The sequence below is a fragment of the Hemicordylus capensis genome, chromosome 5, assembly GCF_027244095.1.
Source record: "Hemicordylus capensis ecotype Gifberg chromosome 5, rHemCap1.1.pri, whole genome shotgun sequence".
Taxonomy (NCBI): domain Eukaryota; kingdom Metazoa; phylum Chordata; class Lepidosauria; order Squamata; family Cordylidae; genus Hemicordylus; species Hemicordylus capensis.
The window spans coordinates 66,825,213-66,849,871 of record NC_069661.1 but is presented as its reverse complement, the minus strand read 5'-3'; the positions used below and the strand labels follow the sequence as shown (position 1 = coordinate 66,849,871).

At 45.5% G+C, this 24,659-nt stretch overlaps 1 protein-coding gene across 13 annotated transcripts in view; it reads right to left on the bottom strand.

Moving 5' to 3' along the window:
• NPY2R (neuropeptide Y receptor Y2) overlaps positions 1-24,659 on the bottom strand; it is a 74,899-nt gene that overhangs the window by 30,205 nt on the left and 20,035 nt on the right. For 8 of the 13 annotated variants that reach the window (XM_053258175.1, XM_053258178.1, XM_053258182.1 and 5 more), the window contains one exon: positions 20,046-23,775. In XM_053258175.1, coding sequence (XP_053114150.1) covers positions 22,570-23,775 — 1,206 coding nt within the window. In that variant the 3' untranslated portion in view covers positions 20,046-22,569. Of the gene's footprint in view, positions 1-4,566; positions 4,735-20,045; positions 23,776-24,659 lie in introns of those variants that run through there. The other 5 variants (XR_008309138.1, XR_008309139.1, XM_053258181.1 and 2 more) reach the window with 3 other exon arrangements.

The following is a 24,659-nucleotide window of genomic DNA, read 5'->3' as shown; positions in this document are numbered from 1 at the left end:
GCTTCATCACGTGAACAGTATGGGCGGTCACACCAAGAGTGCTCCCATTCTGATGTCACTGCATGATGTCTAAGCACCTTTAATCACATGAGAGGGGAGTGCATCTGAATTGTCCCTCCCTCACAATAGAACAACATGTCAACAGCACACCAGTGCAACCCCATCCTCAGTGCAACCCCATGCTGAGTCAGTTGAATGGTGGAAAGGAATGTGGCAGATGAGAGGACTATTGTTGAGCATGATGAATTCATGTGCAATACTTTGGAGTGGGCTCAGTTCTGTTCATGACACAGAAAAATCCAAAATGGCAAACTGACAACAAAATGGCATGCATCCTTCATAATTGATAAGTTGCCTGTGCATTTTGGTCTTACCTGAGCATGACATATCTTGTAAGGAGCATCCCTGAGTTTAGCTGGATTGCAGGCATGCTGGAGGCATCATTTTCATGATGACACTTCTTCTCCATGCAACTATTCCTACACATTTCCTATATTTCTCAGCGTTCCATTTTCTCCCCTTTAAGATGCTTCTATAATTCATTACATTCTAAATGTCTTTCAAACCTCCTTGCAAAGCAGGCTGTAAAATTACAGCCCTTTTGAACATTACCGCCCCTTTGTTGCTTTTATTATTTAATTTTGTATAAATGATGTGATATTCTTTGTTACCCTCTTATCTCATAAAAACAGTACATGATTGTTGGAAATAAAATACCTTTCTTTTCCCATATATATTCTCAATGGCTTAATATTCACATCTTGTTCTAATTGTCACATTTCATCCACCTCCAACAATGGAGCTTACTAATTCCTTTGCCATTTCCTTTTCTTTTGGGAGTTCCTTGAGAGATATGCCATGTGTTTTTAAGTACATCTTGACCTAGTTCTGTTTGTGTAGCAGGCATGCCTTCTCTGTGCGTGTTGCTGCTGGGTGAGTAGACTTCAGATCTATGTGTGCTTAGGTATTCACTGGGTTACCTTGGAAAATCAACTACATTTTAGCTTTAGTTCCTTTTAAAGGTTGAAGGACAGGTCTGGGTGGTCCACACATTTGTCCAACCTTCACCCATACAGTCTCAGAACCAGAGATGGGCAACTCCTCTTAAGACTGTGTTGAATTGGCTGAGAAAATATGCTGAACTGCTTCCCCCTCCTCCAAACTGGAAATAGCTCTGTAGACAGCCAGTTCCCAATTCTCCACATTTTCCCATCTTCCCTTCAGAAATGACTTTCGTAGTGGGACCAGTAATGGTATGAGCATCAGTGGCACTCAGATCACACTGTGGGAAGAGGGAAAGATGGAGGTCGCTCCACCTCCAGGGTCCTGGTGTACTAGGTAGCAACACATGCATGAAAGACTCTAATGGTCCTTGGGAAATATAGTTTTCCAGAGGAACAGCTATTTCTTTCCCTATAATGGGACTGGAGTGCCATTGCTGCTCCTGCTACCCCAGTCAGGTAAGTCAAGTTTAAAGGGAAAGGGAAGTGGATTTGGAGAATGGGGGAGGGGGTTGTATAGAAGGAAGGGGCTTGGGGGTCAGGGTGAAAGGGAAGGGTAAACCAGGAATTCTTCTTAAGCTCAGATTTAAATGTGAAGAAGAATTCAGGGGCCTCATAATGCTCACCATTTCACTGAGGTGAGGGTTACAATCCCTCAAAGTTTGTACCCTGGCCCAAGATTGGTGCACATTACTGCCAGCACCTCTGTTCAGAACCACTGGGAGTTTCTTTTAACACATGTTCTTGAGAGCAGGGAAACAGATCTTACACTGACATTTAATTAAATGTTTGGGGTTGCAGCTGCCACCAAAAAAATTTATTTATACCTGAGTGAGAAATTATAGTAGGGGTTTATCATAGCCAGAAGTAAAATATATATCTTCATGTGCTCAATATTTTCAGCTGTCTTCCCAAGGTACTGTTTTCTTCTCCCTCAATTATATCAAATAATGTGTTGCAAAAAGCTGACATATTTTCCCCACCCCCTATATATCATGAGAACATTAAAAATGTTCACTCTATCCCCAAAACAGATCTGGAAAGCAATAAAAGTTAAAAGAAATACATACTGTATTTTAAAGTGAATATTGCCAGGCTCTTCATTAGGGTCTAATGTTCACTATTATTCACTAAAGCACCACACACAAAGTCTCTTGATAGAATCAAAGAGCCCTGGCCCTCTAATCAGCAAAGTACGACAGCAGGAATGTGCCCCCAAGGCATGTTTTGGGATGTAAGTATCCCCAGTTCCATGACCCAGTGTGCTGTCTTGTGCTCTACACTGGAGTCTCCAAGAAGAACCCCAGCAAGCAATCTTCATGCTCCCTTGTGCCTCTCACTTGGTACTCCATCGGATGCTCATTGCAGCCTTTGTGCTCTCTTGCACCCCCAAAATAGCTTGAAATCACTACCTGGTTCTGCCCATGTGCCAATCCATCCAGCTTGCCTTGCACCTATAGGAAGCTGGACCCATGGAGAACCCCTTCTCGTGGGAATCCCTCCCTCTACTTATCTCCATAAATCTCCTGCTCCCCTGCTGAAGGAGCAGAAGACCTGTCATCCAGATCAGGTGAAGGTGAATGCTTGCCCTGCTCTTGGGCCCCTCATCTATCTCTTTCTTAAATCCACTCTACCCCTCCATCTCTCCAGCTTCTTTCTCTTGCCTGCCTGGGAACTCACACAATTAGACTTTAAGCTAAAATGCCTCATAGTAGTGGATTTATCTAGGAACGCATTTTTAATTGCCTTAATCACATATTTCTTTTTTTGTACCCCCTCCTGCAATAAATTCTTCTTTTATATTTTGAAATTATAACCTTGTCTCAATCCAGTAATTTCTTGAGTCCGAATGTTTGCACAAATTCAAACTGGTGGAGCAGAACCCCTTTTAACAGCTGATTGCCCCACAAAGCCCAAACATTGGGGTGCTGACCAAATACCCCAGGGCCAGTTCCATTAACAGTATTTAGGAATGAATTATGTTGTTTAATGTTATTATTATAATGTTGTTAGTAATAATACATTGATTTATTATATTATTACTTTGCTTTTGTTACTGCCTTGTTTGAATTTTTATTTGATGTTAATGACTTGCTTTGTTCATGGTACAGTGCTGAGAAAAAGTCTGTAAACCCCCCAGGATGGTCAGTACGTTAGCACAATTCTTATTCAAAACATGATTAGGTCCTAAGCTGAACCCTGATGAGAGAGAAGGGAAACCCCACTGAATAAGTAACTCAGGCAAAAAGGATATATTCTGAATATTCACTTGACAGAAAGAGTCAACAACAAACATCCTTGTGTGAAAATGTATGTGAACACTTCATTCATGGGAACACTTGTGCGGGGCATTCTGGGACTTCCAGGGGCCGACTGGCCCCCCAATCCCCGCTGCCCCGACCAGCTCCATGATGGAGCTGGTAGCCCTGTGGGCTGCCAATCCAGCCCACTCTCCCTGCAGAAGGCTTGCAGGTTCTACACACTGATCGTGTGTGGAGCCTCTGAATGTAGTTGGGACAAATGCAGCAGACAAATTAAATGTAACGCTACTTGGAAAAAATGGAAAGATGCTTTGACAATGAAAATTGATGGACAGGTTTCCTGTCAACCTTCAGTGAAGCTCTCCCTCGGCAATCCATAATCGTGGGTATTCAGAGATCAGTGATTCCACGCTGGCATAAACTCTGCTGATTTATTTATTTATTTATTTATTTGATTTATATACCGCCCTTCCAAAATGGCTCAGGGCGGTTTACAATTAAAACAAGCCAATAAAACAATAAAAAGCTAAAACAAATTAAAAACAGTATAGCAATTAACAATTTAAAAACATTTTAAAACAGCAATTAAACAATTTACAGTCATTAAAAGCCCCCAAATTGGGTTAAAATTTAAAAACCCTGGAAAGCCAGGCCAAACAAATACGTTTTAAGGGCTCTCCTGAAGGCTAATAGAGAATTCAAATTATGGATTTCCGCAGGGAGCGCATTCCACAGCCCCGGAGCAGCTATAGAGAAGGCCCACCTCTGAGTCGCCACCAGACGAGCTGGTGGTAACTGGAGACGAACCTCCTCAGATGACCTTAATGTGCGGTGGGGATCATTTGAAAAATGGGGGCAGAAAGCAATATAAGAATATTGCATTAGAAAGGTATAGACTAAAATATGAAGAATATATGACTTTTTCTCTTTGTTCGAAAGGACAGCTGGTCGTAACAGGCTTCTGACAGTATTTCTGTGCCTGCCATCACAAAATGGAATATTGTCTCTGATATGCCATTAAGGTCATTCTGCCTTCTTTGTGCTTTAATGAATATTGCCTCTTAGCATTTTAGACAGATGGTATTATTTCACAGGTAAAGAGCCATAATTCCTGCAAGAAAGGCACACAGAAACACCTTAGTGAGATATAAATCAGTCAAACCAGACTCTCGTTTCTTTTAGTCTGCACCTAACAGATATTCTGACCAAAGAGTCTGTGCTTTCATTAGAGAGATTTGATAGCTGGAACTATGTCAATGGCACTCTTGTCTCATTGACTAGACCCTTAGACAAGGTCTGTTTACCTGCTCTTTCATGATGATGCTATGGGAAGTCAGGTCAGAGTGTGTAGGTGGAAGGGGAAATCTTCTGGCGGCTGGATTTATGTTGCTTCTGTCATCTTCCTGTCTAGCCACAGAATAAAAGTGGCTATAACTGGCTATAACACTGCCCAGAACCTTTCGATCGGCAGCCTAGATATGAAAAAAACAAACAAAAACGCTCAGCATTGAAACCTAAACACCAAGAACACTTTTTGCACTTCAGAGAATACATTTTAATTGTAAGCCATAAACATTAGGGATGATACATTTTTATAGTTGGGTACTCTGTTCTAGTACACTAGAACAAATTGACAGACAGCCCACAGAGAGCTGTAAACATTCAGCTTCTACAGAGATGGAATCTATGATAATGTAAGCTGTCAGACATGTAATTAGTATTTATTATGAAGCAGCATCAGGGTGGCATAAAGTTAAACCTCTACATTAAAAGCATATGCTAGATGGCCACTCAGTTGATCAGGTAGATGTTGAGGTTTGTGATTATTTAGCAAAGTGCCAACAAAAGAAGCTACCCACTCCAGTTACAGAGTAGAGTGGAGAGTTCAGTTGTTGCAGCTAGTTAAAGAACACACATGGAGATTGTTGTACAATCTAAATACTAAGTTGATTTATTGGTGAAGTACATTTGAGATAGGAAAGACCTATTCTGTCTATCGGCTACATAATGAATAGGTGGGGAAAGAGAGAGATGTTTCCATCTTCTCTTTAGGAAGAAAGGAAGAGGACTGACTCACTACAGGAAGTACCTGAGGAGTCAAGGCAGGGTTCATAGAGTAGAGGCAAGCAGGGACAGGTAAGGAGACCATCACTAACAACCTCTACTCCCAATGCCCCAGTGGTCATTAGGATAGTTGGTGCTAAAGGTTGATGCACTGGAACTCCATTTCCAACAGTTGACTCATAAATATTTAGGTATGGTTTCTCTGCTAATAGGCACATTTGAAAGGCACAAGAAAAATATACAGTCATCCCTCACCAACTGGGGTCTTCCCAATCGCGGTTTTAAGTATCTGCGGCTGGGAATTTGTTACCGGTCTCATCAACTGCGACTTGAGTATATGCGATTCTTGCAGGATTTCCTTTCAAAAGAGGCATGATTTTCCGAGGGTGAGAGGTGGAGAAGAGAGAGGAGGAGCATTGTGGAGAGGCGCTGGAGTGCTGGAGAGGTGGAGAAGAGAGAGAGAGAGAGAGAGAGAGAGAAGGAGGGAGGGAGGAAGAAAGAAGAGCAGAGGAAGGAGAGATTGGGAGAAGTGGAGGTGAGATGTGTGCACAGGGAAACTGTACAATATTGGGGGCTGTAGATGTTGGGGCTGTACAGTAATGGCTGCTGTGTTTTCATTGTTGCTGGGTGGGAGGCTGCATTTCACTGTCTGCTGCTGGGGGAAACCTGCATGTGTTGGGGGGCTGCATGGCTGCTGTGTCTTCACTACTGTGTGTGGACTGCTTTTTATGGAGAGGTATAGGAGAGAGAGAGAGAGAGAGAGAGAGAGAGAGAGAGAGAGAGAGAGAGAGAGAGAGAGAGAGCGCTCAAAAATGGGTTCAAAGCGTGCAGGCAAGGGAAAGGAAGATGCTATGGCCAAGTGGCCAAGGAATGTCATGTCCCTGGAGGATAAAATCAGTCTTGGACAGCCTGAAGGAGGACAAAAGCAGCATATTTTTGGAGGGCCAAAACAGCGCAGTTGGAAGATTGTTTGGGGTCAATGAATCTACCATTCGCAGCATCAAGAAGAATGAGGATGCCATCAGAGGCAGTGTTGACAGTGGGACCCAGTCCTCTCTCAAGGTCTCGTACATGACACGAGACCCCAATGTTGAGAAGATGGAGAAGACACTGAACATCTGGATGGAGGACGAGGCACAGAAAAAGGCTCCTCTCAGCACCCGCATAATCTGCATCAAGGCATGGAAGATCTACAGGCACCTGGTGGAGAACTCTGAAGAGAGAGACTCTGAGAAGTTTCAAGCCAGCAAGGGCTGGTTTGAGAACTTCAAGAAGCCCTTCAGCCTTCACAATGTGAAGCTTGTTGGGGAGATTGCCTCTGCAGACCAGGAGGCTGCAGCTGCTTTTCCTGCTGAGCTGAAGAGGCTGATCGAGGGAAAAGGTTATGTGCCTTCAGTGTGGATGAGACTGGATTCCTTTGGAAGAGGATGCCTAACCACACCTTCATTTCCAAGGAAAAGAGAAGGGCTGCAGGATTCAAGGCTACAAAGGACAGGGAGACCCCTCTGTTCTGTGCCAACACCTCAGGTGGCCTGATGGTCAAGCCCATGCTGGTCTACCAGTCCCTGAATCCACAGGCACTGAAGGGAAAGAACATGAACCACCTCCCTGTGTTCTGGACAGCAAACATGAAGGCCTGGGTAATGCGCACCATTTTCATGTCCTGGTTAAATGCTTTGTGCATGAGGTGGAGTGCTACCTAAGAGAGAAGAACCTGGTTTTCAAGGCACTGCTACTGTTGGAAAATGCCCCAGGGCATCCTCTGGACCTGCTGCTTGCCCACCCCAATGTGGAAGTGGTGCTCATGCCTCCAACACCACGTCACTCATCCAGCCGATGGACCAAGGTATCATCCAGGCTTCAGAGAGCTACTACACCAGGCAGAACTTTGAACACATTGCTGACTTGATGGATGGAGACCACGACATGACCCTGAAGGAAGCCTGGAAGGGCTACAACATCACCCATGGCTTGACCATCATCAAGGAGGCCATGGATGAGCACCCTGAATGCCTGTTGATGGAAGCTGTTGAAGGAGGCTGTGAGAGACAACACTTCTGTGCCAGCTGTGGAGGCAGAGGTTTGGAGGATAGTGGCTTCTGTCAGGCAACTTGGCAGTGAGGACTTTGAGGACATCCAGCCAGCTGAAGTTGCTGAGCAAATGGAGTCACACTCTGAGGAGCTCACAAAGCAAGACCTTGAGGCCCTGATCAAATCCTCCAGTGATCAGGAAGAATCCAGTGAAGAAGAGGAAGACTGCAGAGCCACAGCAAAGCTGATCCTTGAAAAGATCAACAAGTTCCTCAAACATGCCTCAGAGCTGGCAGATGAGGCAGTGGACATGGGCCCCTTTATGCAGCGCAGCCTGATATTCAGGCGGAGACTGAATGAACTGATTAGGGCATTTGCGGAGGTCCAAAAAGACCTCAGGAAGAAGATTGCACAGCCAACCCTCCTGAGCTTTTTCAAGAGAGTACAGCCCGGCACTTCAGAGCAGCCTGGCACTTTGGGGAGCAGCTGTGGACTGCCTGCAATGAAGGGAGCATCATCATCATTGGAGAAGGAGGAGGATGCAGGTACCTCCTCTTCCTCTTAAAAATCCCCCTGAGCCATGCCACCCCACCCCCCCGCACAGCTCCCTTCCCACCATATCCCTCCTACCCCTCCTCCCCAGCATCCTGACCATCTGCATGACTGTCAGGTAGGAAAAGCTTCTCATTAAGATTTCTCATGTTCTGCTGTTTTCTTGTGATTTTAAAGTGCATTTGAGTGGTTTTGGGGGGTTCAGGAATTTTCAAGGGGCTCAATCCGCTCATTCCTCTGGGCGACTCTTGATTCTATAACTACTTAGAGTGTTTTGGTGATTTGAGGTTTTTAAAAGCATTCCCCCTGATTTTTAGGCGATTTCTTGGTTGTGGTTCCCATAACCCCCTGTTTTCCATTGATTTCAATGCCTTGCCAACCGCGAATTTGCCAACTGTGGGGTTCTGCAGGGACGTAGCCTTCGCAGCTGGTGAGGGATGACCACATTACACCTACAATCAAGACTATCACTAGTAGCAATGCAATCATTCACACACACACACACACACACACACACACACACACACACACACCCTTTTTAAAGAAATCTGATTTATATTGTAAAGAATCTTGGAAGGTTTTGTATCTATCCAATTGTGATATGGTGTCCATGTTTAGGGAAACTGCAGTTTGTTGGGGAACAAAAGTGTTTAAAACAAATTACTTAGAGGACCGGGTCTCACGATCAGTGAGACTTGGTTTGGGGCACTGAGTGGGAACAGCGGGCTAAGCCCGCTCTCCCCGCTCATGAGTGGGCAGGGAGCCCTGGGCGGCCACATTGGCCGCCCACACGATGGCCAGCTCTGAGATGGAGCCGGCGGGGGCTGGGGAGCTCAGGGGCCACGCGGCCCCCGGAAGCCCCAGTATACCCTGCGTGAGTGTGCAGGGCATACTGGGGAGACCCCCGAGCCGGGAGGCTGCTTTTGAGCCTCCCAGCCGGGGGTCTACTCACAAGTAGCCGTGCCGTGGAGCCGCGCTGTGGCTACTCACAAGCAGATAGCCTGGGTTTGCGGAGCGCTCGCTCCGCAAACCTGGGCTAAGGGGCGGGCCACAGGAGCCGGTTAGCCGCTCCAGAACCACCGGGCTCAGCTGCGAGCCCGGTGGTTCTTACAATCACAAAAATCGGGCTAGGATTTTCCTAGCCTGATTTTTGTAATCGTAAGAATAGCCCCAAAGTCTCCTTTTAATGCCAGCCAATCCTACTGCTACTTTACTTTGATTAGAAACTGACACACATTTTAATGAAAGCGGGCTTGTTTTGTTAAATTATTAGTTGAAAGTGCAGTTTGTGGACTCCATACATCTTATTTATAGGAGCAGGTCTCTTATGTTCTCTTTGGCTGGCTCAGTGAGAATTATTCTGGTAAATTATTCTGGCTCAGTGAGAATTATTCTGGTAAGTCAACCCCTTATTTAGCAAACCCAGTTTGGTGCTCAAGGAGGAGATCTGGATACAATTGCTTAAGGTCTAAACCAACTGAAGGTTTATTTGAAGAAGGTACAAACTTGATAGAAAGCCTGTACCTGCTACTTCATGGTGGAAGGAAGAACAGAGAGAGCAAAGAAGAAGTGGGTGTCCTAAGAATGTCAGTCTGTCAGCAGGAAGAAACATAGAACAAGATTAAAAACAAAAACAAGGGTGCAGCCCCACACTCTCTGCCTTAACTCCTAATGTCCCCAGTGGCCAATAGGAATTGTTGGTGCTGAGAGTTGATGCCTATGAAATCACATCTCCAGCAATCCTCACAGATTTCCAGAGAGGTATCCTGGGGAGCAAGGCCACTTATGTGCAAAGATCCTCCTTAAGCCTTTTAGATAGTGGCTGACATAACGACGCACTGGTGCTTCTGAAAAGGTGAGCTAACAGCTCCATTCCTAGCTCAGCAGTGGGAGCAAATTTCGATGTCCTCTCCTTCCCCAGGAAGCTGTCTGTGCCACCTGAAAATATGTGAGTGTGCCACATATGTGTCTGTGCCACCTGAAAATAGGCTCTCACACACCTCAGGGACACATTTTCAGGTGACAAAGAGGTCTTCCAGGGGGAGAAGAGGTTGTTGAAATTCCCTTACGCACACACTAGCACCAGTGCAGCATTAGTTTGTAACTGATGCTACACCCTGTGCTTCTTCCATTGCATCAGTCCTTCATTAGTCACTGTGTCAGCCACTGAGATTTAAGAGGTTCCAGCAGCAAGTCAAGCTTCCAGGACTTCTTGGACTGGGTCTCCTGATCAGTGATCGGTTTTGTCCGGTGAGTGGGAAGAGCAGGCTAAGCCCGCTCTCCCCACTCACGAGCGGGCAGGGAGCCCTGGGCGGCCAGATCAGCCACCCACACAATGGCCAGCTCCGAGACAGAGCCTGCGGGGGGTGGGGGAGCAGGGGCCACGCGGCCCCCACAAGCCCCAGTATGCCCTGCACAAGCACGCAGGGCATACTGGGGAGACCCCTGAGCTGGGAGGCTGCTTTTAAGCCTCCCAGCTGGGGGTCTACTCATGAGTAGGCATGGCGCGAAGGTGCGGCGCGGCTACTCACGATCGCAAAAAGCAAGTTTGCAGGAGCGCTCGCTCCGCAAACCTGCTTTTTGCCAGGGGTTCTCGAGCAGGTTAGCCGCTCCAGAACCACCGGGCTCGGCTGCGAGCCCGGTGGTTCCGATGACCAACAAAAATCGGGCTAGCCTCTGCTAGCCTGATTTTTGTTGGTCGTGCGAATAGTCCCCTTGATTTTTGGTTTTGAAGCAGTCCCTAAACCAATCACTATATCTATTGGGCTGAATTTCCTTCACTTAAAGAAAGCATTCATCTCATTCTGCCAACTGCCTACATTACAGAGGAGTGTCTAATGAAGTGAAGATGTTTTAATAATATCCCGTGGTCTGACAGAACTTGTCCATAAGGGCAGCAGCTGAAGATCTGACACATTGTCACCTAGCTAAAACCCCAGAAAGGATGGTGATGAATATTGACTGCTTTTCAACAAAAGTTCCAAAGCAGTTTACAGACAGACAGACAGAATGGCTCCCTGTTCCTATAGGGCTCACAATCTGAAAAAAAAAAATTGAAGATAGATACTAGCAACAGCCACTGGACGAATGCTGTGCTGGGGATGGATAGGGCCAGTTGCTCTCTCCCTACTAAATAAAGAGAATCACCACTTTTAAAAGGTGCCTCTTTGCTCAGTTAGCAGGAACCAATAGGCCTCTTCTTCTGCAATATGCAGGCCTGGCTATTTCACAGAATTTATTTCATTGAGTGAGAATGACAAACATTTACTCTTAAGGTTGCGTAAGAATGACAAACATTCAAGGTTTGCTGTGCAAGCTGCTAAAACGAGGAAAGGCTTTGTTGATCTCTGAGTGTTAAACTGCAGTGGTGACAAAAGGTGTTGCTGTTTTGATGATAAATGTTTTTGATTGATTGCATTTGTAATATTGTGGTCATTTTTGTTTTGTATTGCTTCTTTAGAAGGAAAGACCAGAAAGTCTAGGGATGAAAAGTTCACGTGAATTTCAGTTTCAGTTTGTTTATTTGTTTATTCAATCGTTCATTCATTCATTCATTCAATTTCAATTGGTTGATTTCAATTGGTATGAGTGGTTGAGCCTGGGTTATCTGCTCAGGGTTCTGAATGTTACTAGGCAGAGATGGACAAGAAATTAGAAACAATCTTCAGGGGACAGATTGTCCGTGCGTGTGTGTTTACCATACTAAGTTTTATATATTGGGCTCTTCCACTGAGTCCTAAGCAATACATACAGATGCAGAGCCAGACGAATGGTAGCCTGGGTCCAGCCCTGCCCGGAGGCCCCTCATGCAATGTCCCATGCACGTGATGTCATGCACATGGGGCGTGGCTTGGGCTCCAGAAGAGCCCTGAGGGAACTCCACCACCTGGGCTCCAGCGAGCCCCGAGCCAGCTCTGCCCTTTCATTTCAGCCATGGAGGAAGAGAAAGGGAAATAGACGCTTCCAGGCAGCAAGCGCTGCCTGAAATGACAGCACAGAGCTGGCTCGGGCTCTCTGGAGCTGAGGCCATGCCCCCTTTGCGTGTGACATCACTGGACATCGCTGGAGCCCAGACGGTGGGTGGGGTGAGTTCACGCAGGGCTCTTCTGGAGCCCAAGCCTGAGCCACGCCCCCCGTGGGCTTAGGCAGCCCTTCCCATTGGTGGCCTGGGTTCTTTGAACCCCTTCGCACAATGATAGCTCTGCCCCTGAATACATAGCAGAGTTACTATAAAAAGGAGGCTGTTCTCATGAGTAACCAAGCCTGGGCCTGGCTGCCCCTTCAGTCTGGGACACTTCAGACTGAATTAAGCATGCAAGCAAGAGAGTAGGTATGTGCAGCTACATGTACGTAAGTTTTGGTAAAAGCCATACAAGTGAGTGATTAACAATCCTCCTCCCATCAATAATGGATGGAAGCCATTCAGTTTATACCTCAGTAGCTCTCCAGCCTTTATCACCCATACTTAGCTCTGAGTCTGCCAGACTACGTTGTTTGGCCAAAAGAAATGAAGGAGAATTACAAAATTTTAATTAAAACAACACCTTGAAGCAATCCTTTCCATGGACCTTAATTTCCTGACTGGAAATTGTACCTTATATGAAACTAAAAACTGTATCTTATCATAGTTTTACCAGCCATGATATGATAGTGATGAGTTCAGGGCACAAGTATCTAATGAGTTCCTTTCCTCTTAATGCACTGCAGCTAACACTGGTTGACTGCAGCTAACTTTCACTATTCTTAAGCATCTACAACTGAAGCATGAAGATTCCCCAGGGTAGCTAGCCACAAGAGAAGCAGAAGCTGTCACGAGCATCATTATTTGGTGCCAACTATCATTCAGGATTCATTAAAAAAGAGGGGGGGAGGGGTTCTCAACCCTTGTCAAAGCTTAGTCAGCCTGATAAGAACTCAGGATTTAATAAATTGTGCCTAGTATTCTGTGGTCATTGTTTATCATGCTACCCAATCTCAGTTTCATGTTTTTGTTGGATCCTGCATTGAACTAATCTTATTACAGTTTTGGGCTAAAGGTTGTGTCTCAGTACAGTATCATATTATCTCATCCGCAGCATAGGGCATGGATGAGATATGGTCAGTAAATATTAGTGTGATCTAAATAAGTAAATACATAAATAATGAATAAATTTTAATAAAAGCTCGTAAGAATTCCTGTGCTTCATCAGACCAAAGATACATAGAGCATATGTATCATACATCATTCTACCAAACAACTTATTCATTATTTCATTCATTAAAACCATATCTCATTTTCTTCCTGTAAAGGGCACTCAGGGTGGCATATACCTCAGTGAGCTTCAGGGAGAGGATCAATGCATTCCTAATCCCAGTAATATGAAGTTGAGCATCAGATCGTTGGTCTTAGTCTTCCCCAGTTGTGAGTTGACAAACACAGATTGGTCCCTGTACTGAACAGATGTAAGACACTTAAAAGGGCTAACTTCAGTCTTCCAGCATATAGAAGACAGTATGCAGTGTATCTAGTGCTTCATGTACATGCATTATATGCATTCAAAAGCATGTACATGAAGCACTAGAGCCTAGGTGCACGCACCACCAGTCCCTTCAGAAATGTAACTTTTGAAGATGCAGGGGGAGGCAGCTGACCTCGGAAGGACGACAGTTTTAGGACTCACAGTAACTCACACTAACAACATTTCACACTAGTGTGAGGAGGACTCACACTAACAACATTTCAACAAGGCATACCCAAAAGGCAAAACGAGGAACAAAATAGGACAATAATTTACAAGTAGCAAAAATCGGGGACTGCGGCTGGTAGATTGAAATAGTTGGAAAGCACAATAGTAGTCATGTTATGGTTCTCATGACCATAAGAGGGGTGGGGTGGGAGGGCAGGAGGGCAGGGTGTAAGGCAGAGTGGAACCTACCTTCCCCCCAGATGAGCATCGGGCTCCTCTTCAGGGTGCCGTTGTGCGCCCACATGATCTGCACTGCTCCCATCAGCATGGATCACCGGAGGCTGGGAAAACAAGTCCCAGCTTCCAGGAATCCCATAATGCACTGTGTGATGAGCACAGAGCATTGGCAGATTCCCCTGTGAGTCAGGCACTCTAGGTGCCCAACTCTGTTTGCACTCAGGCTCCATGCCTGAGGAATAAACTGAATTGCTTCCGTCCGTTATTGGTGGGAGGAGGATTGTTGACCACTTACTGTTATGGATTTTACCAAGACTTGCATACATGTAGCTGCGCACATACCCACAATCTTGCTTCCATGCTTAATTCAGACTGAAGTGTCCCAACCACAGTGGTGGGGGTATCGGGGGGTGGCTCCCCTAGGCCCCACCTGCGCTCCTCCCCCCATCATCTTGAGCTATCAGGGGCCAGGATGTGGCACGGCTTTGCCACTGTTGAAAGATTCTAACTTCCTGAAATATTCATATGCAGAGAAAGGACTGTTCAGTTTGTTTATGGTTGCTGATCAGAAAAATATATACATACAGCTCAAATAGCAACAATAAACTAATCCAGGTATTCGTAAACGGTATGAAATCTAACCATACAGCTACACTCTTCAGATTCTGACAACAAGACAAAACTTAACCACTGTTGAACGATTCTAAGTTTCCAGAATATTTATATGCAGAGGAAAGACTGGAAACTGTTTTGTCTGAAGTGTGTGCGTATGCAGACGTGCGCATGCAGACATACACAACACCAACATGGAGAACTGAACAGATCTGTTGGAAGACCCATGAGAACTGTGTGGTTGGCTGTGTGTGCTCATGTACTGAATGGCTCAGAGATACTGCAGGTGGCGAGTGCACGGGGCATTCTGGGAAGACCCCTGAGGCTGGGAGGCTTGTTGGAGCCTCCCAGTTAGCTGTCTCCTTGTGAGCCGCCGGGTCGTCTCATGATTGGAAAAAACCAGAGCGCTCACTCCATTAACATGGTTTAAGGGGAGGGGTATTTTTGAAGGTTTGCTGCCAGGAGCCACACACCTCCCATTGCAGCACACAACTGTGCAGAACCAGGCTAGCCTCCCTTAGCCTGCTTCCACAAGGTCATGAGAACAGGCTCAGACACTTCTCCCTCCTCCTACCAGGTTGTTTGCTCCCACATGACTGAAAATTGGAGGGGGGCACAGCTCCCAAACCTGAGTTTTCAGTTGTGTTAACATCCTAATTATGTTGTACATGCATACAGGTTTCTGAACTCACATTCATGTTTTTGTGTGAATGAGCATACCTACATTCATTTTAAAAGCATTTTGAAAAGGTCCCCTCAAGTTCAAAGTACAGATAGTGTACATTGTGCACACACTGACCATAATGTCAATAACTGTACATAATAGCAACAGCTCATAACTGTACCTGTGCACAGATCTGTACATTCATATACTGTACACAGATTGTACATGCTAAAATCTCTCACACAACATGGGCCCAGCTATAGAAACGCAACAGAGGCTGAGCAGAGAATTAAAAGCATTTCTGGCAAGAAAACAGATGATGCTCTCTTGAAGCTAGCCACATTTCAAGCAATTCTCTATACAGCAGAAGAGCAAACTGTTCCTCAAGTTTGGACCAAGTCCAGTTTCACTGACTAAATTCCAAAAATGAAGAACGAGGCAGACGGTTAAAGATATTTAATCAAATAACTAAAGGGCACTGCTGCCTGGTTCGAGGAACAGTCTTCCTAAATTATGGTAGGTATGATCTAAGCACACCTACTAGGAGGAGAACTACGTAGAGGGAGGTGTGTGTGTGTGTGTGTGTGTGTGTGTGTGTGTGTGTGTGTGTTTGTGTGTGTGAGAGAGAGAGAGAGAGAGAGAGAGAGAGAGAGAGAGAGAGAGAGAGAGTGTGCCCTCACTAATTATTTTTATTTCTCCACTATAAACCATGGAGGCTGAAGTCCTGGTGACACCTAGATTTTGAGGCTCTACACATGATCAAGGTGTGGAGCCGAGGAGGATTTGGTGGGGAGAGCTGGCTTAGCCCACTCTCTCCACACAAGAGCAGTCATCACTTGCTGGGTGGCCAGATCGGCTACCCAGATTAGCGGTGGCTTGGGTTGGGCACTCCTGCATCCAGCCATGGCTTGCTGGGGAGATCTGTTAACCTTGTTGGTTTGATCATGTGTCGTGTGGGGTGGGGAGGAGAGGGAAGGGGGACCCCGGGAAGGCACCACGCACTTGCACAAAGCCTTCCTGGGGATTGGGGCACTGCACAACGGAGCTCCCCTTCCCCCTGAGCTCCCCAGCGAGTCGCAGTTGGGCGCCCGAGTGCCCGACTTAAACTGCTACTTGTCTGGGCGGTCGATCCAGCCGCAAGTGACTGCTCGTGTCTAAGCCAGCTCTCCTCGCTAAACCCTCCTTCAAACCACACCTTGACCGTGTGTAGTGCCTCTTTGTGAGACTAACCTGATCTAGACCCCAATGGCAAACTACCGCGGAGGCAGTACAGGCAGCTGCCTATGGTGAATTACCATGGGGAGTGGCATCTTGGAGGACAACTTAATTCTGTTTTTTAAAACCATTTAAAATGCCATGTGTAGTGGCGGAGACTCCACCCGCCTCCTAAACCATCACAGGAGCAGACTAGGTGAGGTTGGGCACTGGAGGACTGCAGCAAAGAGGTCTTCACTCAAGCCTGGCTTACTTGTAAATGAGGCAGAGCAGGTGATTTTGGGCCTGGAAACTGTAAACCCAGCGCTGGCTGAAGCTTCTCACAAATGGGACCACATGGCCCCATTTCTGCATATGGCCATGCCCCATGCATTTGTCGTCAGATGCAGGGGGTACGGCAATGGCACCTAGGGACCACCATGAGTGGGCGGCGCCCAAGCTGCCACCCGCTTCCTACACACCTGAGCTAGAACATGTTCACCTTTTGCTTATCGACTAGAACAGTTCAGTACAGCCTTGTGGGACATTTTGGTCAGAACAGCCACTAATGACATGTTGGTTAGCTAGCATTTATTTCAACACCATGTTGAAAAGAGCAGGCAAGTTCTGCAGTGTTGCGGAAGGAGTAGCAGGTTTGATTGTCTTCATCTGAGGATCATTTGCTGGAGATGGTTTCTTATTGCTGTCAGGGAGCTCATGTGGACTCCATATCTGTCAATTGTCTTGACAAGCTGCTGCTGTGCATTCTATGCTGCTATGCAAAAAGGTTGCCAAACTCCACCTTCTCATGTGTCAACCTCCTCAAGGTCGCCGAACTCCTCAGGTGTGCTTCGGTAGTGTGGGACTCTACAAACCACATAATGGAAACCTGCCCCCCATAGTTTTTCAGTGGGAGTTGCTGCTGCCTGCCAGCTACCAATTGCCAACAAGGGAATGGCCTGCCTCCCTCATGTGCTGAGTTAATTTCACCTGCGCAGCCCTACTTCCTTTCTTCCGATGTCCTCAGTGGAAGCTGCATGAATAATTATGGTACCATGTAGACACAATAAGGCCATGCATATGACCATGCAGGAGGGCAGGTGGGGCAAAGGCAGATCAAACTCCCCTCCCCCTAGATGATCAAGGATATTCTTGGTATAGAAATCAAATATAAATAAAGAAATAAATCTGCTGGGAGTGCGGCTTGCACTCCCAGACAACCTGCGCTGCTCCAAGCAGCACGGATCTCTGGGGGCCAGGACAAAGCATCCCGGCCTCCAGATATTCCACAATGCACTGTGCATGGTACATTTGGGAATCTTCCATGAGTTGGGCCCTCTAGGCTCCCACCTGTGTGCGCTCGTGCCCTTAACCTCAGCTAAAGACTGGGGGTACAGATAGAGTTAGGTGCTGCACACAAGCAGCCTAACCCAGGCTAGGCTGCTCATGTGAATAGGCTTTATTAGTAGCATCCACAGAACAGGAGTCCTTACCCTGCAGTAGGAGTGCTTGCTCCAGAGCAAGGACTCCTGTTCTACACTACAGACAACTGTGGGTTCTACCCTATGTTAGTTGCCCGACTTATATTATTGGCTCATATGCTGTGCAACGCAACACTGGTTGTAGGAGCCCCACCTGCACTGCTGCGCATGTGTAAACAACATTGGAATTGTACTGCAGGTCAGCTCAGTTGCAGCACACAGATGTAGAACTGCAGCATACAACAGGATGTCCATTTTTTCCAGTGGGCATCCCGCTACGCAATTGTATTTGCACAACATCATGCTGTAACTGAGCTGTTCACACATGCGCAGCAGCGTCAGTGGGGCTCCAACCACCCATATTGAGCTTGCACAGAATGTGAGCCATTTTGTATTGAGAATGTCCTGTAAGCTGCTTTGAGAACTGCTGGGGCTAGAAAGCCGCGTGCAGGATTTTGAATAAATAATAAAACCAAGCAAAGTGGCAGGGCTTTCCAGTTGGCCAGATCTCTCAAATCAAATCTTGATTCACTCAAAATCACACTGTTCAAATCAAGAGGCAGTCTTGCTGGAATCTGGCTCATCCTGAGGAAAGAAGTCTGGACAGTAAAACAAAATTACTCTCGGAGCCCCTTAATAACCATCTCTGTTCAGAAGCTGCCAAAAGAGAGAGAGAGAGAGAGACACTAGTGATCACTGAGGAATCACTTTGCACCCAGGAAAGCAGTTAGCCAGGCTGTGTCTTTTTTCTGGTGCTGCAGCCTACCAGGGGAAGCTTCGTCGTTAGGAACCCGTTCATATGTTCCTGGTGGGAGGCGAGTGGAGCTGGAGCATGGCTGCATTCATTATTCATACCTTGTATCGGCTGGAATTAATAACACATGAGCTGTTTCAGATGCTCCATCTCAAAGAGCTCTCTGCATAAGTACACTCTGGGAAGGCAGCACAGGCACCAGAAACATCCTCTTAGGACTCTATAGAGTCGCAGCCTGCACATTATGAAGTGTGGGAGTTGCACTCAAGCAATCACAGCGTTTTTTCTGCCTCCCAAGTCACAATTTACATTTACACACCAAGTTCCGCTGAACTTGGATGGGCTCAAACCCTCTTTCAATCCACATAACATTATGCATTTTGCAGTGAGCCCCTGATGTATGTTGAAAGGTCAAATGATGTTCCACTTGCCTCTCTTTCCTTGCTCCCATCGCACCATCCCTTGCCTCTCCCCCTGCCCTTTGGGTAAATGCCATCTATGGACAAACACATGGAAGATCAACACTCCCATGTTGGCTCCTCAGGTTTAAGCTGACAGAGGCTGAAAGTAGACAGCAGCTTGGAATATCTCATTACTGCTCTGTGCTGCTGCAAAGGGTGAATACAGGGGGGAAAACCTTCCAAGGCGCTTTCCAGATTAAACCCTGCAACAGGGTCACATCGTTATCTTGGAAGTGTGCTTCCACACTTCCTGCGTTGTGACACCACAGTCCCTATGCGGACAGCAGGGTGCCGTTCACATTTCCAATGCCTTGTTTCGAATTTAATCGCTGCAATATAGAGCTAGGATGCCGTATATCCAGTGTAAAAAACTTACTGGTTTTTTGGTTGTTGGTTTCTGTGAGACTGCTCCCCCTCCTGTTTACGTTTCGAATGTGACTTGCCTGAACGGAGACATTTTGCTGCTGCGGAGCCGCTAGTCTGGAGAGCGCCCTGGTGTGGTGAAAGCAGCTTGGACTACACCTGAAAACAGGTGTCGGAAGTGTGATTTGAAACCATTTTCCACCACATTTTAGAACAAGGGTGGGCAAACTTGGCCCTCCAGCTGCTGCTGAACTACAACTCCCATCATCCCCAGTGACAATATATTGTGGCTGGGAATGATGAGAGTTGTAGTTCAACAGCAGCTGGGGAGTCCCTGGTGTAAAGGATGCAGGACCCTCTCCATGGCCACTACTTACCTCCCCACAACTTTTATATCCAGACCCTTCCCCCTGCCCAGTGAGGCTGGCTTCTAGTTTCAAAGTGACAAAGTAAGGATGTAGGGAAGACTATGGGGAAGTAAGCTGTGGGAAGGGGCAGATGCTGCAGCCTTCCTTCATGCGGGTCCTTTTGCAAATTCAACTGAGCATCTTACCCATCACATTGCATGCACTTGGGGTCTCTCCCATTTAACGACATTTATGTATTTATTTATTGCATTTCTATATTCACCAAATTATAAAAACTCATGGCAGTTAAAGAACTGGGTTTGCAATTGTCATGACCAGTCACTCCCTAAGACTGGGTGGGGGAAAAAGCTGGCCATGGATCTTTGACTCAATAACTTTAATGATTCCAAAAATGGCAAGCAAAAGACACCGAAGACCTGTGCGTGGTCATTTTTACAGCAGTGCATTTACAGGCAAGTCCAATCCTATACCTGAGTAAGAGGAGCTGAACGATGAACACACATGCACATTTGGTTTGTTAGCACATGGAAATGGAGCCGCACACAACTGTTGTCTAGGTTACATTCCATTCAGATGTCTGAGTTTGACCACAGAGAGTGCAATGATCCAAGGTAAGATGTGCAACATGAATGACCAAACTGCAACAAGCACATTTACCACTGAGCAGCATTTCCATAGGATCAAATCTCATCCTTTTTAATTGGCTGGTGATAAAGCAGGAAGAGTCCCCAAGCTGATGAGTGAAGGACATCAGCAGCTCAATCTGCAACCCATTTCAGACACATGCTGGAATCTGAGTCAGTTTAGTACCACTGAGGATCAACTGGCTTCCCTCCAAACACTTAAGCATGGATCAGAAGAAGCAAGATACCTTAAAGTTCAAGCATTCACAATGTGCTCGCTATGCAGCATGCACCCAAAGTGCCTGAGCCTTGCCCTTAAAGTAAAGAGTGACTAAAACAGTACACTTGTCAGATTTCACACAGTTCTCACTCTCACTCTCTGAGCACTAATCTACCCTCACATATGAGCTGGATTTGCAGACTCAGGTTTCTAAAGATCATGAATTTGCACTATTGCATGCATGCATGCACGCACACCCCAATTGATGCAGCAAAAAGGAATGGGAGCCTCAAGAAAGGGCTGTGAAATAGGCTGCAGGTTCATGGAATAACCAGCTTACATAAGCATACGAGATCACCAAGTGAGTGGCACAAAAATCATTACACTGAAAGAAAAAACTAAAGATGCCTGCTCCGAAAATGAAAGCAGGGGGCCAGGTCTGTAGCCAGAAACATTGTGGTGATGGAGCCTACAGGGGCTGGGAATCATTGCGAGATAGTCAGCACATAAATAAATACTAACAGAGTAATATTTCCTAAGTATTGTAATAATGCAATACTTGTCTTAACTTCTACAGGAGTCATTGGGTGGAATACTGACTGCACACTTTTCCTCTTGTCTCCAAAAGGTTAGAGACTTTAAATTAAAAAAAAATTCAGGGAGGAGTCTGCTTTATACTTGAGTGAGCCATGCCCCTGTGCCTCTCCCCTCATCCCAGCATGGCTATAGACCAGGACTGCTCAACTTTGGCCCTCCTGCAGATGTTGACCTACAACTCCCATAATCCCTGGCTACTGGACACTGTGGCTAGGGATTATGGGAGTTTATTTATTTATTTATTTATATTTATTATTAAAACTTTTATACCGCCCTTCCAAAAGGCTCAGGGTGGTTTATATTAAAACACCATTAAAATCAGTTAATAATTAAAACAAAAATAATAAAGCATAAAAACAATAATTAACCATTAAAAACATCATAAAACAACAATTAAATAGTAGTCCAAACACAGTTGTAGTCCAAACACAGCTGGGGTGCCAAAGTTAAGCAGGTCTGCTGTAGACCTTTACAGAAGATGAGACTTCTGTCCAGAAAAATAGAAAGATTTGGACTTCTTTAATGAGGTACTAGCTTTCATGCAAAATGTTCCCTCTTTCTTCTCCCTCAGGAAAGGGAGTGCTAAGCAAAATCACAGGATATTATTTGCCGTAGCATGTTGCACAATCAATGCCAGACTGGGCATCTATTTAATTATATTAACTTTAAGTGTGATACAGAAGACTGGGCTTGAAATCTGTTGTTTGTGAATGGTTTACAAGAAGGCATTTACATTTTCACTGATGGTTATTCTAAGTGCGGTATGAAATGTCCACTTTCAGTTTTGGCTGAATGTAAATTCAGGTTAGAAAAAGTGAGTGTGCCCCACATCTTTGGGAAACATGGGGCCATAGTTCAATGGCAGAGCATCTCCAGGTACGGCTGGGAAATATTCCTGCCTGAAACCTTGGAAAGCCAGATGGACCAATGGTCTAACTCACTATAAAGCAGTTTTCTATGTCTGACATTCTAAGATGAAGCAAGTTTGAGCTTTCAGAGCTATTTCCAGCTTTGCCACCAGAGGGTAGTTTGATCCTTTGGCCTAAGAAATATGTTCCCAGCATTCAGTGTTTATTTTCACCAGTTTTCAACTACCAATCCTTTTCTTCTTCCTAATTAAAAATGTGAAATTGACATTAGTAAACTCTTTCTTCTGTATTACAACTGTCTACGTCAAATGCAAAAACAGCTTTCTAAACTCACTGTGGGCAACCATAAACCAGATTAATCTTTCATATTTCTTTGGAATAGATTTTATACTGGATAACAAATAGCCAAGTCCCTTGGAAATGTAGAGAGAGATGCTCTAGCATTGGCAGTTTTCTTCCAGGTCATAAGATTAAGATATAAATGCATCAACAATGCATCTGCATTCTATGATTCTCTTTCTTGCTTTCTTTGTCCAGCTTTCTTTCTTTTCCTAGACACTGGTAGGCTGTGAGAAAGGGGACCCATTGCAATGATTCTCTTTTGCTTCCAGATTCTTCTTGGCTTTAAGTGCAGGCGACATCTCAGGGTGGATGGAATCCAGCCGCTGTTCACACCGGAAAGCTGTCAGGAAAGCTGTTCTGTAGTTGTTGTTCATCCAGCCATAGAGGACAGGATTGGCAAAAGTTGAGCACATGGCAATGACATGAAAAAGTGTGTAGATCAGTTTGTATTCCTTCAGATCCAACACTTTGCTGTCAATATCGCTGACAAGCTGAAAGATGTGAAAAGGCAGCCAACAGACTGCAAATACCACCACGACACACACCAACATCTTGGTAGTTTTTCGGCGTCTCTGGTGGTAATGATCGTTTGCTGCTCCAGGGCTGACGTGGTTCTTTAGCTTACTCCAGATACGGATATAGGCATAGGAGATAATCACCAGAGGCAGGACATACTGGATGAGGAGCATCAAGAGGCTGTAGATGGTGCCATAATTGACCTGCCCTTCCCTGGGCCAGGCCTCAGCACAGACCACCATCTTGAGGGTATGGCTGAGCTCAATGGAGAAATATTCTCGGAAGATGGCCAGAGGACTGGCCAACAGAGCACTGCCAGCCCAGGCCACCCCAATTATTAGGAAGCTGATTCGCTTTGAAATCTTGCTCTCCAAATGATACACAATGCAGCGGTGCCGGTCCAAGGCGATCACAGTCAAAGTAACAATAGAGACCTGCACTGCAAGGCCTTGGGCATAAGGCACTAAGTGACACAGCACTGGCCCCAGTTTCCATTCTCCAAGCAAGGTGTAAACTAAAGTAAAAGGCAGGCAGAGCGTGTTCACCAGAAGGTCAGCCACAGCCAAGTTGGCAATGAAGAAATTTGTCACAGTGCGCATGCTCTTGAATTTGATCACCACATGAATGACCAAAGAGTTGCCCAATAACCCTAGCAAGATGATAGCACAGTAGGCACAAATGAGGATGATCTGCACCTCGACCAAATCAGTGCTGTTCCTCAGATCTTGTTTGGGGTCAGTAGGCAGATCACTGTAGGGTTTTGTGAGGTCTGGAAAGCTCAGCCTGGTGTATAGGTCCATTTTAGTTAGGCTTGTCTGGTTCCCTACTGCCTTTGCTCCTCCCATCGGTCCCATGTTCTTGGCAGCTGGGATAAATTCAGGACATTTGTCCAGGCTTTCCTTGAAAAGAATAGCAAGAAAACAAATATTATATTATTTAAAAGAAGCTGTGCAAAATGCTAAAAAGTGTGTGCAGGAAATGCAAAGCTGTGTGCAGGAAAATTTGGCGAAAACAGCATAATTATCAAACTAGTGTGATGTAGCATAGTGGTTAAGATAATGGGCCCATAATTCAAATATCACCTCAGCACAAATTTGCTGAGAAACCTTCGTGAAGCCAAATCTTTCAGGTCCAGCTCTTCATCTATAATGTGGGGATAACACCACTGGCCTATGGGAAATATGTATCTTCAGTGCCTTTGAAAAGCCACTATATAAATAGTAAATATTGTTATTAATTATGGATAGTCTGCTTTTAGACAACTGAGTGCGTTTACTTCAAAAACTGGTTAAACTTTCATATAATACAATCCACTGAAAAACTGTTGGATGCACATCACAACAATAATTCTTTGGCTCCAAGGCCCCAACACCATTTGCTGCATTTAAGTTTTTCAAATATTACCATGTTGTCTAATAGTTATTTGAATGGAAATACACCTTCAACTCAGGCAGAGTCGGCAGAAAACAGATGGGGTCCAAATGACCCATTTCCAGTAGACCACCTATGGCCTGCTAGATTCTGGGATTCTTTCACAGTATGCTGGAGTAGGAAGATCTTGGTTTGAGCCTGCAAAGCACTTCTGTTATTGAGGAAGAATTCATATACAAAAGTACTTAATAGAGATTAGTTATACTTTAACTGTTAAATCCCAAGTATTCAGTTCTACTTCATACATTTACACATACACATTGGTGGACAACAGGGATTCAAGTAAAAATAATAAAAAAAATAGATTGGACAAGTCATCTCACCCTGAATGGAAGCCATAGAGATAGGTTCT